Here is a 12,628-nt window from a genome sequence, read left to right as displayed (position 1 = left end):
CCGCGAGACTGTGCACATGCCTCAGGGCGGAGGAACGATCCACCTCTGCTCAAGGGATGAAGCAGGGACGAGGAACCAGCACTGCAGGGAGGATCAGCTCCAAAAAAGAGCTCTTCCTCAGTCCAGGTCCCTTGTGAACTAATTCTCAGTGCTACGCCTAAGCGTATCTAAGCACAGGTCCCTGCTTTCCAGGCTGCGTTCCAGCCCTCTCCCGCATCTTCTCCTCTGAACAACGGGCTCCTTGGAACAAACCCACAGTCTGGGGTAGCTTCAGCAACCTCCTACCTCCATGGATAGTGAAATCCTCCACGGGCACCGAGCTGGCCACTTGACCTATATGCGTTAAGTCTTCTTCGTTCAGACCAGTGGAGGGGCAGGTCATGCTCCGGGGCTGGCCGTCCAGCGTGAAGAAACCTGGGGGAGCGGGAGCAATTTGCAACGTCCCAAAGGCCGCACCAGGCTCGACACAAAGAGCTCTGGACACCGGCAATGCCCTTTAGCAAGAGTGGGGATGCCCAGGGTCTGCCAGGCCCTCCTGGCCTTCCCAGGAGCGCACGTTTGCTAGGAAATAGCTGCCAGGGCACCAGGAGTCCCAGTCGGCTCTAGAGAAGCCAGGCTGTTTGCTAGGTACCTCCAGAAAGTTGACAGCAACTTACCAGGCCAGGGTGAGTCCAGCCAGTGCTTGATGTGCAGGATCTTCTCATCCTTGGATCTGGCATGGGCCTCCTCGCAGATCTTATCGTATTTGGCAATTTCCTCCTGCGAGGTGGAATGACGAGGTGAAACGGCGTTAGTGAGGAGGCTCCGCGCAAAGACGCCGAGCCTGGGGGCCTCGGCGCAAGCTTGCAAGTGGCCCCGAGGGCCCAGCTGGTCCCCGCAGCAGGGCTACCGCTGGCACAATTAACCCTCCGCAGCGGGGGAGCCCCAAGGCCCTGCGGCTCAGCCTTAGAGACAACGGCTGCAGGAGGTCCCCGTTCCCCAAAGGACGTCCCTGCTGGTGCAGGAATTGCGTTCAGCTTTACAGATGCCACCAAGTAGGGGACAACAGCATTACCGGGGTGCTGAACGAGCTGCTGCAGCGCTTGATGCAGCTCTGGCAGCGCGAGCATCAGAATACAGGACATGCCCCAGATACCGCAGGCCGTCGGCGAGCCCGAGCGCTCCAGACGCTGCTAAAAGCGGCTCCCACGTAGGTCGCAGCCCCGCGGCCGCTCTCGTCGGAGCGGCCCGAGCACCGTACGGCCTGTGCTGCGCCGAACAAGGGGCGATCCCTGAACTAGATGTTCCTGCGCTGCTCGCAGCTGGCACAGTCCAAGGACAAGCCTCTGTTCCTAACGCCGTCGCTGCCAGCACTCCCACGAAGCGTGGCGCTTGCCCAGCCGCAGCACAGCTCTGCCACCTTTAGGCGACAGGCGCAAGCAGGAACGGGCCCGTGACATCTTTCACAGCGGGGTCTGAACGGAACAAGGGGGTTTAAGTGGCTCTGGTGCCCCTGGCTTAGCACAGGAACAGCCCAGCAGCTGGGCTAGGGCTGCTATCGGAGCAAGCTCCGTCCTGGAACAGGGATGAGTGTGCTGGTAACAAGCGCTGGAGCCTCCCTAGATACCTGTCCGCCCTTCCTTCCTCCTGATTAGGCTGGGCACAGCAGGAGGTCACTGCAGGTTGCTCAGACAACCCTGCCACCCTCCCTGTCCCTCTCCTTCGCCCTGCAAGAAGCTGCAGCCTGAACCAAGAAACCCGTCCGCTGCAGAGCCAGAAGCGCTCGCTGCAATCACGCAGATCCTGCGTTGTGTCAGGTCCTCCTTCCCCCCATCATTCAACCCTCATTTGGTACCCAGCCCTCAGGGAGATGCTGCCTGCAGTTTTCCTCCCAAGCCCCAGGTGACAGTACCTCGTACTCCGGCTGATTTACCACCCCCTGCGAAATTAACAGCTCCGCATATTTCTGCAGCACCGGCTTCTGCTTCCGGATCTGTTTGTACATCAGGGGCTGCGTGAACATGGGCTCGTCCATCTCATTGTGGCCGTTGCGCCTGTAACACACCTACCGGGAAGGGAAAGAGCCTTTGAAAGCAGCCGCTTGCAACCCGCGGCTCAGAAAGCGGCCAGAGTTACCTGGGTGTTGCTGTGCTACGAAGAAAGTCGAAAACAGCCCAGGAGGGTCCTGATTCTGACCTCCTTCACTCGGGAGGAGGCTCCCGTAACGTCAACAGAGAGACAGCATTTCCTCTCCAAGTGCTATCACATTCTTGTTACCTTGTTTTTATCTCATCTCCCTCCCTCCCCTCAAAATGAGCAGGTACAAAGGCTGGACAAGCCCTGAAGAGATCCCCCAGCTTCCAGAAAACACAGCCCGGGAGGTATTTAGCGACTATCCCAGAAAGCCACAGCAGAGACGTAACTTTATAACCAAGCCTCGTGCCTCATCTCTTACCAAATCCACCACCACATCTTTATGGAAGGTGCTTCGCCACTCTGCCGCCACGTTACACACGTACACTACAGCTTCCGGGTCGTCCGCGTTGACGTGGAAAATGGGCGCGTTCACCACGCGGGCGACATCGGTGGGGTACGGAGAGGAGCGGGCCATCCGGGGGTCCGTAGTGAACCCAATCTGTAGCAGGTGAGGGGAGGACAGAACCAGCATGGTAGTAAGGATCTGCAGCTACACGTTATTTTGCAGCTTGTTCTTTGGAGTAGACCGATGTTTGCAAGGAAAGCTGGCTCGGCACAAGGCCGGCAGCATTTCATCTGCTCAGGAACGCGCCAGGTGAACGCACACGCTGCTTCGAGGTCAGCTCAGCTGCTATGGCTGAGTTGAGGTTCCCCTGGGCTGGGTCTGGTTGGAGCTCCTCACACTTGAGCTGCTCAGCAGCCTGTGGCTGTGCCACCATCCTGCTGCACCCACCCAGCCCCAAGCAGCCCAGCTGAGAGGAGCACCCAGCGCCCGGGAGCTGGTCGCGGTGAAACGACTCTGGTTTACGTAGGGCCGAAGCGGACCAGCTCCGCGTGACGATTTGGTCGTACCTGGTTGTTCACCACGACGTGGACGGTGCCGTGGGTAGTGTAGGAGGGCAGGTCGCTCAAGTGGAACGTCTCGTACACGATGCCCTGCCCAGCGAAAGCCGCGTCTCCGTGCAGGAGGATGGACATCACCTGTGGGGCAAAGATATCATGGTCAATACGACCGAGGGGGTCTGCGTGGGGAGAGGACTCAGCTAGGCAGGGGCAGCGGCCAGGAAAAGGCTCTGCCAAGGCACAAGCCCCATCTCCTCCAGCCTTCAGCCTCCCAGAAAGGGCGCTGAGCAGCTCACGAATATATCTGATGGTTTCTCAAGGGATCAGGGAGGAGTCGGCCATGGCTGGCGCATCTGCTACAGTTCACGGGAAAAAGGCCGGGCCATCAGCTATCCCACCTCCACACCCCCCGGGGATCGGACATCCAGGGCAGCAGGATGGACCATTCCAGCAGTTGACAGCTGGAGATCATCAGGGAGCAGCTGGGATACGAGGGGCACACGGTTCAAGCCCCATCCCCAAATACACACGCTTGAAAACAAGGCGGTCTTCTGAGTGGGGAAGTCGAGAAAAACGCACTCTTTCCCCAAGCTCTCACCCAAGGAGACAGAGGACATTTTGGCAGGAGATTTTGTACTCCCCGCTGAGCCCAGGCCAGGGCTGGTGCAGGGAGCTCGCTACGGCTTGAGTTACATATTTTGATATTTTACCCAGGGGCTGGCTGAGGACACTGCCTGTCAGCTGAGGACAGTTTGTCTATTTATACTCAGTCCTTGGAGTGTGGGAGGAAGGGAAGTACTTTTGATCTCACCCTTCCACTTCTTCTGGAGTGTTAGAGACAGGTTTGCAATGAATCAGACAGTGAAAGCGTTCGCAAGTCAGTCCCCCCACAACCTGTTCCCGGGCTGCTCTCGCATCCGTCCTCCCTGAAGGTGGGTTCTCCTTCCAGCTCTACCTTTTCCAACCTGGGGACTGGTTATACCTGGTCAAGTTTAGCTCCTTCAGCTCGAGGCTCCTACTTCTGAGGCCTCCAAGCCGTGATGCTCAGGCTGGCTTTCAGAAATGGGAAGACCTGTCATTTCCCCACCTTCCGACTACAGATTTGTGCTTCTGCTTCTCCCCACGGCCTGGCCTGGGGAGAGCAAGCTGGTCATTCACAGAGGAAGCAGGAATGGGAGCCCAGGGGCGGTCGAGCTCCTACCACCGAAGATGATGGGGAAGGACAGAAGAGCAAAGCCAAGGTGACAGGAGAAGTAATGGCAGGGAAAGGGGCATGGCAGGGCAAACAATCTCTTGGGTTTCTTTGCCTAGCTTTGCTCTCCAAACAGATCCATCTGCCCGCCTCCCACCACCTCCATCCAGTCTTAGCCATTTCGCTGTGAAGGAACAGGCGTTCGGGCACCACTTACCTTCTTCCCTTCCGTGTCCCCACAATAAAACTGCTCTGCTTTAGTCTTGCCCTGAACCACCGGATCAGCCGCCTCCAAGTGAGAGGGATTTGCCACCAAGGAGAGAGTGATGTTCCTGTCGGTGACACGGTTGATCCTCCGGTGGTACATTCCCAAGTGGTACTTCACATCACCGGAGCCCTGACGGAGGGAGAGGAGAGTCACCCCCAAGGCACCCAAGCTGGTTGTGATGCGGGGAAGGAGATCCCGTGGCCTGCGGCTGCCGGAAGCACGGCGGTGACCCTGGGGGCTGCAAAACGGGGGCATTTTCCTGCCAGAGCAGCAGCTGCCAGAGACACTCCAGGGAATCACGGCTGCTATCAGACCAGCAACACCGAGCTATCCAAAGCACCGGCAGAAAGCAGCACTTTAAGAGCCGACCTTGCTCCCATCAAGGCAAAAAGAGGCTTTTTCAGGTGCCAAAGTACTAACAAACATCAGAAGCGAGCATCAAGCCCATTTACACAAGGTCCTAGGTGCAGGGGAACAGGCAAGCGGGGTGGGTTTGGGGAAGACACTGGAAAACAGAGCTGGAGAAAGATTGTTCCCACCAAAGCCCGAGACTCAGCAGGTTTGGAGAGGCTCTAAGTCTCCCATATGGGTACCGGAGAGCTGCCACGAGGGCATACGCCAGCCTCCGCCTCCGACCCACCCCGGAGCTGCTGCCAGAGGGATTCCTGCCCCTCCTGCCAGGCCCCTCCCCGAGGGATGCCAGGCCAGATGGGGCTGAAGCCAACAGCCTGCTCTCCTGACGTTGGCCTGTGCCAGCACTCGCTGCAGGAGCCTGGATGGCGCATGTTGGGGAGGAGCCCCTCCACATGCAGCTCCTGGCTGGCTTCTCCTCACCTTTTTTTTGCACCCAGGCTGCTTTACGCCCATCAGCAGCCGCTGACTGCCCAGCCTCTGCTATAGAGATCGTGCCTGCTTTCCCAAAGGAGAGGCCAGGGCATACGTCGTTCCCTAGGACGGGCAAGGGCAGACCTGCACGGTCACTGATGGAGGCCTGCACGAAGGCTTTCAGCCACCTAGGAGTGTGGCACCTTGGGGATGTGATGGAGAAACCCTTGTGATGCCAACGTTACCCCCAAACGATACTGCAAGCGGTGGTCTAATCCAGCTCACGCTGCACGTTGTTCACGTTCGGTCCCTGCTCGGCGCAGCTCAAAGCGCCTGGAGGCGACGGCAGATTACGGCAAATCGCTACGGACGCAGAACGGAGGAAGAGACTCACCTCATCAGCAGCCTCTAGCTTGGAGTCGAACTGACAGAAGATCTGCTCCAGCTCTTTCCTGATCACGTTGGCAAGAACATTCAGACGCCCTCTGTGAAATCAGAACTGCCGTCAGCAACGAGCGGAGCCAGCCTGACCTCGAGAGCTGACCAGGGACAGCCCGAGCAGAGACCTCCACTGCCCCCATCGCACAGAGCCCGGGTGACGATCCCACGTTTCCCGAGTGACTGAGGCTCAGGATGGCCAGAGAGGACAACCAGGAGAGGGGACAGGGCTCTGCAGTTCTATACAAGAAAGCCTCTCGTCACATTAGGAAACTGAAAACCCCTCGGCATGAGCACGGACAAGCCACCACCGCATCCTGACAACTTCCACGAAACAGTCAAGCCGAATGCTGCTCTCGGCTTTGAACTCTGCTACGAAATCGAGCTCTTTCTGCCAAAGGTGTCACGTCTGCCCTGGAGCGACAGTGACAGATTTTCCAGGGGAGTTTCCATACTTTGCAGCTCAGCGCACAGCCCCACCCGGCACCAAGCCGTGCGCTGAGCGTTTCCTCCGGAGAGAGCGGAGCGTGCTTCCTACGCCTTACGGCAAACGCTCTGCTGCTCGAGACACCGCACCTCTCGCCGCTCTTTAGCTGAATTACGAGCGAGCTGCAGCCAGTAACGCGGAGATTAATGGAGAGTTGCAGTTCTCAAGCTAAGTGGACGGCTAACGCTTAACCATCTGGGGAGCAAGACTAGTTAGGCGATGGCAGAAGCCAGTTTTGCCCTGCAACGCTGAACCCCGTGAGCGTCCCCTCCTCCACGACCCAAATACCGCTCCGGAGAGAGACAGGGTTACCTGTGGGGCATCCCCATGATAACATAATCCACTCCCTTCTCACTCGACTTATCAATGATGGTCTTTAAGGCTGGGATGAGCACTTCGCAGCCTTCCAGACCAAAGCGCTTCTCCGAAGACCACTTCCGATGGAGGAACTCCTCAAACCTGGAAGGCAAAGTGAGCGAGCCATCATTCCCAGCGGCTGACGGCGGAAAGCAGAGAAGAGACAGGGACCTTACGGAGGGAGGCAGAGCACAGCAGCATGAACTGATGCTTAAGCAGGCGTTATGCAGCGGTCCGACAGCTTTCCCCGTCACCCCGGATCCCCTCCAACCCACATGCACGCTGACACCGTGCTGCACTTAAGCCTGCTGAACAACATCTTATTTTTAGACCTTTTCTGCCGGGATCATCTGTGTTTTCAGGCTCTCTGCCAACCCACTGGCAGCACCTGAGCAAGACCTGCCAGCCCAGCAGCTCGACTGCGTCACCCTGGTGATCGTCTCTGTTGATTAACTCGGCCCCGGCGAGACCACAACAGATGACGTCAAGGAGACGTGACTCAGGTGGCGGCTGCGAGGGCTGCGGTTGCTGGCGACAGGGAGCAAACAACCCCCTTGTCACAGCGAGGGGGGTGCAAAGGGGAAGGCAGGAGACGGCAGATGGGTTTTGCCGATCTCCTTGAGCCGCACGGCCGACGCGCGATTCGGAGCCTGGGAGCGAGACCCGACCCCGCGGCGTCGGGCGCAAAGCGGTGCAGAGGCTGCAGCCCTGCGCCACGAAACCCGGCGCGCGTCCCCGGGGCTGGGGACAGGGGAGCGGCGGGCAGGCCCGCCCTCGCTGCGGCGAACGCTGCAGCATCCCCCCCTCTCCGCGACGGCAGGCTGCCAGGCGTCCTCGTCACATGAGTGTCACGAGCTGGGCGGACCGATACGGACCCGGAGACTCCCCGCGCGGCGGGCGAGCGGGAAGCGCTCCCAGGGGAGACGGCGAGCAACGCGGGTACCTGGTAGAGCGGACGAGCCTGGCCAGCAGCGTGCGCTTCTCCTCGTTGGTGAACTGCATGATTCCCGGCGTCTCGAACTTCTGCCGGATCCACTGGCACTGCTCCAGGTCATTGATAAACATGAACTCCACGCCGATGTGCTGGCAGTAGGCCATCTGCGCCGCGGGGAAAGGAAAGGCCGTGAAACAATAGCGGGTTTAGCACGTTCTCGCCCCCCTCAAAGACGGGCGCGTGCGATGCCTTATCAGGCCACGCAGCTAGGGCCTCCTCCGTTCCTCCCTTTAACCTTTCAGCGAGACAAAGAGCTCTCCCGCGGGAGCGGCGACATAAATCCTCCTGCCTACCGCTGCTGGTTTAGCACCGGCAAGAGCAGCCCAGAACAGCATCGGCGGCTCTCGGCAGGGACCGCGAGCCGGGTGACACGTGTGCCACCGAAGCCCGGAGCCCCGTGACCGGTGGCACGGCCAGTGCATCTGCGTTTTCCAGGCAGCCTGGAAATCAGGCTTCCTGGGTTTAACTCCGAGCATCTAGCTTTGAGCAAAGCACTCAGGTTTTTTTGCACGATTGGCAACTTTGGGCCCAAGTGTTACTACTACTCATCCATGGGGGGGTTTGGAGACTCCCCCAGGAAAGGGCACGCTGGGAGGTGATGGAGACCTTTCCCCTAGGGGCTCTGAGCATCCTTCTAGACCCCGCTCCTTACCGTGCAGAGCGGATCAGCTGAACAACTCCCGTAAAACACGGGAGCCGGCCTGCTTGCCGCTTATCTAAGATGTTTACCCAGCCCAGCCTCTCCCAAGGTCGAGCTGTCTCAGCAGAGACGCTGCCAACGCGGCTCCGGCTGGGCCGGGAGCCCTCTGCGCTCGCAGACCAGACAGAGCACGCGAGGAAACGCGGCAAGGGACGGCACGTGCCCCGAGAGCGGGGAGCCCCAGCACCAAAGTCCTTCCAAAGGGGACACCGCTCCCACGGCCGGTACCTCCGAGGGCAGGCGGGCACAAGCCGCGGGCTGTCGCTTGCCTCCGGCCTGCTCCTGCGCTTCCCGAGCGCCGTTTGCGGTTTTAAACCGGACGGGCAGGAAAAGTTATCCGACCAGCTGCTGGCCAGGAAGAGAGGAGCTGCACCGGACGGGTTTCCGAGTGCTAAAGCATTCAGGCATCCGGGGTTTGCTCGGTTTTCGACGCACTGAACGCGTTGCCCAGCGCAGGATGGTGCCGCGGGGGAGCGGAGGCAACGGGGCTAAGGCAGGGCTGCCGCTAAGAGCGGGACAAGCGTTCGGCAGCGAATCCTCAGCTCCGCAGGGCGAGGAAAAACCAGAAGAGACTTTGGGAAAGCGACTGCTCCGCTGCCCCCGACCTGGCTGCAAGCAGGTTTCCCACCGCTCACGCGGCCCCTCGGCACTCCTTACCTCCAGCCGACGGATGATTTCCCGGAGCGGAAGAGCCGACTCGTTTCCTCCGATGAACGTGGTCGTGGGCAAGTGGAAGACCTTGTCGAGGTCGGATTCATCCAGCCCGTAAAAGCCTGCAGGATTTCCATGGGTGGGACAAGCGAAAGCAAGAGAGAGAAGGGGAGGACGGGAACGGGGTGTTGTTGGACACAGTCGCACGGGAACCGGGTGAGTTTGGGAGAGGCGGGGAGGGAACAAAAAAGCAGCACAAAACCAAAAATAAGCATGAAGGAGGTTTGTATGGATAAAAAAAAAACCAAGCAGCAATTAAACGGTAGATGTTGAGCACGAGAACAACGAGGTTATTAAGAAAAATAACGCAGGCAACGTCAGGAAACGGAACACAAAGCAATATATACGCGTGTAAATCGGTAATTAAATTCCAGGGTCAGAATCAGGAAGTTTGGAGCCCCACAGAACACAAAACGTATCAGGAATTATAAACAGAGAGGAGCAGAAATAAAACAGCGGGATGGACAGGCGTCATTGAGCAAGACAGAGATATCACCACGCGTCCGGGATTAAAAACGAAGAGTCAGAGCAGAGCACGAAAACGGTTACGACAGCCCAACCCAAACGAAAAGAGAGGAAAAAAAAAACGAGGAAGGGAAGCAAGACAGAGAAAACGGCATCAGTTTCAGGGTTCGGCGGCGGACTCTCCTGAATAGCTCAGCCCGGGGAGCCTTTTAATTTGGATGCGGTTTAGCCCGGAGCTCGCGGCGGGCGGGCGAGCTGCTCGGGCGCAAAGAGCCGGTCCTCCTCCAGCAAAGGGCTGAGGATGCCGGGGGGGTTTTGCCCCCGCGGGAGGCCGAGAGGATAATTCAAGCACCGCCGGGGTCCTGCTCGGAAGACCGTGCCCTTTTCGGCGCCGTTCAGCTCCTGCAATTCGTATTTGCAGCTCACTCTGCTCTGCGTTTTTGCGGCGGAGCGTGCCAGGCTGCTTTTATTCCTTTTTTTGTTTTGGCTCAATCTAAGCTCGCCGCCCAGAACGGCCCGTGGGACCGGCCAGAGCGCGATTCCCCCCGCAGAGACGCAGCCCCGCGATGGGAGCCGCGTTCCCACCCGGGTCCGCGGTGCAAAACTGCGTCCGAGCGGGATCGCCTGGCCACGGCTCTCTGCTGTGAAAGCAGGCGAGGGTTTCATTTTGGGAGCAGCGATTGCATGATGGCACTTGGAGGGTTTGGGGCTTTTTTTGTTTTAAAACCAATTAAATGCGCTAGCAAGCTGTATTTTGCACCTACTTACAGCATCCTCGGGACTGATGGGGAACTGGCCTCTTTCCAGAGAGCACGAAGAGCAGGGGATGAATCGGGTAAAGCTCTGGATGCCGCGTTTTACAACGGCGGCTGAGATGTCCCGTGCGTTGCCGTTAAAAGATCAGCAGCTTATTAACGAGCAGCTCCACGGCACTCAAAAAAATACCAGGGCAAGCTGCCCAAGCTCAGTTTTGCCTGCAGGGAAACTGAGGCTCGGAAAGGGGAGGGAGAGGAATAAATCAATGCAGCAAGGCAGAAGCAGAGCTGGGAAGGGGACCCAGGAGTCCCAAACCCCTTTTTAATTGGGAGCTAGGCTGGAAACGGGGCTGAGCTGTCCTGAGGACCCCCTTTTTGGGGAGGGGGATGCTGTACGGCACCAACGTGCTGCAATACGGACCTTAAAGGAGGTGTTTTAATCCGGTATGCTCCCCGCGGGGGATCCCTGCTCTCGCCGCCATGGTGAGCATCCCCACGGGTGGATTTTCCTCTTAATCCTTCCCAGCTCCGGGAGAAGGGATTAAGCCAGAGCGCTGGGGATATCGGCTCTCCGGGGGGTGACAGGGCTGGGAGCGCTTGACCTCGGCTCGCGGGAGCTGGCGGCTCGGCCCCCCGTCTCGCGGCGGGCAGGATCCTGCCCGAGCAGGAGCAGCGGGACGAGGCGGCGTTAGCAAGCGCCGGAGACGAGCTGCTGGCTAGCAAATCGCAGGAAGATTCGGGGAAACCCTCGGCAGCAGCTTTGGGAATTTACCGCGGCTCCCATCGCTGAGCCGGGCGCTCGGACACGGAGAAGCTGCTGCTCCGGCTCCCCGCAGCTTCAGCTCACGCTTTCTCCGGTTTTAAGAATCATTTTTTTTTCCCTCCTTTTTAGACAGGGTTTTTCAGGGGTTTGGGCGTCTCTGCCTCTGCTTTGCTGCAACCCTCCGGCGTTTGGGCGCTGCTGATATTTAGAGGCAGCGAGGAATGGTGGTGGCCTTGGGGAAGGCTGGGGATGAGCTGCAAAAACGTCCCTGGGGTAAAACAGGGCACAGCCGCTTGCAGTCCGGGAGGAGGTGAAAAGCCGGACAGACGCACGTTGCTGACCAAAAGGAAGCACAGGACTCGGTTTTAGCATCCAAACTGGAATAATCTCTCCGTGCGGAAGCGAGAGGGGCTTTTGAACGCGCTTCCTCGCATCGCTTTGCGCGGATGACGGGCAGCACACGGAGATGACGGGACATTAAAGGGAGGTTTGATTTTTAGCAGGCTCGAACCTACGGCGGGGAGATTGAGGCCTCAGAAAATGCACGATGACGATAAAACGCGTAGGCTAGCAAGCCGGGCATGCAGACACGCAGGCTGGGAGAGGCCGGCGAGGCTCTACGCGAGACATCTCCGGAGGGAACAAGCACCGCTACTAGCTCGGACAAATCGAACGTGTTACGAAACTCGAGACTGGTGCGACACAGGAGGGGAAAAAAATCGCTTTACCGGCTCGGTTCATGCCCAGAATAACCTATTCAAAGAGAGTCCTGCACTCCAGAGGGTTAAAGGCTCATTATTTGCATACCTCCTACTGTTAACACTCGCAGCCGCTCCTTGAACACTGCAAGATCTGGGGTGGGCAGGGAAAGGGAAAGGGGTGGCAGAAGGAAGAAGATAGAGAGACGCAGTCAAAGTTAGTAAAAAAAAAAAAAAAAAAAAGAGGAAAAAGAAAAACAAAAAAACCCCCTAGAACTGTGAAAACTAGTCATGGAAAAGCACAAGTTCAAAAATACAGTCTTCAAAAATACAGTCAAAAAAATACAGCCTTCAAAAATACAGTTAAAAAAAAAAAACAACCCCCACCGGCGGCAAAAGGGCTGGGATGGAAGATGACTACACGCTACATGGCAAGGGAAATGCTGGTGGGAAGCGCTGGGGGGGCTCGCCACGGAAGCGGGGGGGAGCAGGGAGGCGGGGGGGCATCAGACACTGGGTGGCAATTGCGCTGCATGGTTTGAGATCTCCTCCGACGCGCGGCGGGGCCACGGACCCGCCGGCCGGGAGGTGCCCGGAGGTGCCCCCCCATCATGTCGCCTTCAAAAAGAGCATCCTCGGGGCTCGCGGGAGGCGCCGGCGGGATGCGGGCGCTCGCAGCCGGCTGCCGTAAGCCGAGGCGCGATCCCAAAACGGATTCGCTCCGCTCTTCGCTCCCGGCGGCTTTCCGAGGTCGCCCCGAAAGAGGGAGAGCGGCTGCGGCGCGCTCCGAGAGGCGACGGGACGCGGCGGGGGATTAGTGCTCTCCGCATGCGGGTTAGAGACGGCAGCGAGCGCCGGGCGGCCTGGCAAACGAGCGGGCCGTTAACGAGGCGGACGGACCGGCGAGGCGGGACGCCGGCGCTTCTCGAGGTTAGGCGGCCTGAGGGCCTCAATCTC

General features: G+C 58.7%; 2 protein-coding genes across 8 annotated transcripts in view; one reads left to right on the top strand and one right to left on the bottom strand.

Annotated features, from left to right (window-relative positions):
* LOC112995814 (DNA-directed DNA/RNA polymerase mu) overlaps nt 1–12,628 on the top strand; it is a gene marked incomplete at its 3' end in the record, with an annotated part of 180,484 nt that overhangs the window by 57,261 nt on the left and 110,595 nt on the right. The window lies entirely within an intron of this gene.
* Nucleotides 1–12,628, bottom strand: part of OGDH (oxoglutarate dehydrogenase) — a 40,937-nt gene that overhangs the window by 4,659 nt on the left and 23,650 nt on the right. For 5 of the 7 annotated variants that reach the window (XM_064497768.1, XM_064497767.1, XM_026118753.2 and 2 more), the window contains 11 exons: nt 11,781–11,825; nt 8,937–9,052; nt 7,529–7,683; nt 6,541–6,687; nt 5,698–5,788; nt 4,428–4,607; nt 3,028–3,156; nt 2,435–2,614; nt 1,892–2,044; nt 657–759; nt 286–414 (listed from right to left, as the gene is read on the bottom strand). In XM_064497768.1, the coding sequence (XP_064353838.1) occupies nt 286–414; nt 657–759; nt 1,892–2,044; nt 2,435–2,614; nt 3,028–3,156; nt 4,428–4,607; nt 5,698–5,788; nt 6,541–6,687; nt 7,529–7,683; nt 8,937–9,052; nt 11,781–11,825 (1,428 nt within the window). The remainder of the gene's footprint in view (nt 1–285; nt 415–656; nt 760–1,891; nt 2,045–2,434; nt 2,615–3,027; nt 3,157–4,427; nt 4,608–5,697; nt 5,789–6,540; nt 6,688–7,528; nt 7,684–8,936; nt 9,053–11,780; nt 11,826–12,628) is intronic. The other 2 variants (XM_026118757.2, XM_064497766.1) reach the window with 1 other exon arrangement.

Source organism: Dromaius novaehollandiae, chromosome 26 (assembly GCF_036370855.1).
Source record: "Dromaius novaehollandiae isolate bDroNov1 chromosome 26, bDroNov1.hap1, whole genome shotgun sequence".
Classification (NCBI taxonomy): Eukaryota; Metazoa; Chordata; class Aves; order Casuariiformes; family Dromaiidae; genus Dromaius; species Dromaius novaehollandiae.
The sequence above is the reverse complement of the archived record's forward strand: the minus strand, read 5'-3'. Positions and strand labels throughout refer to the sequence as shown.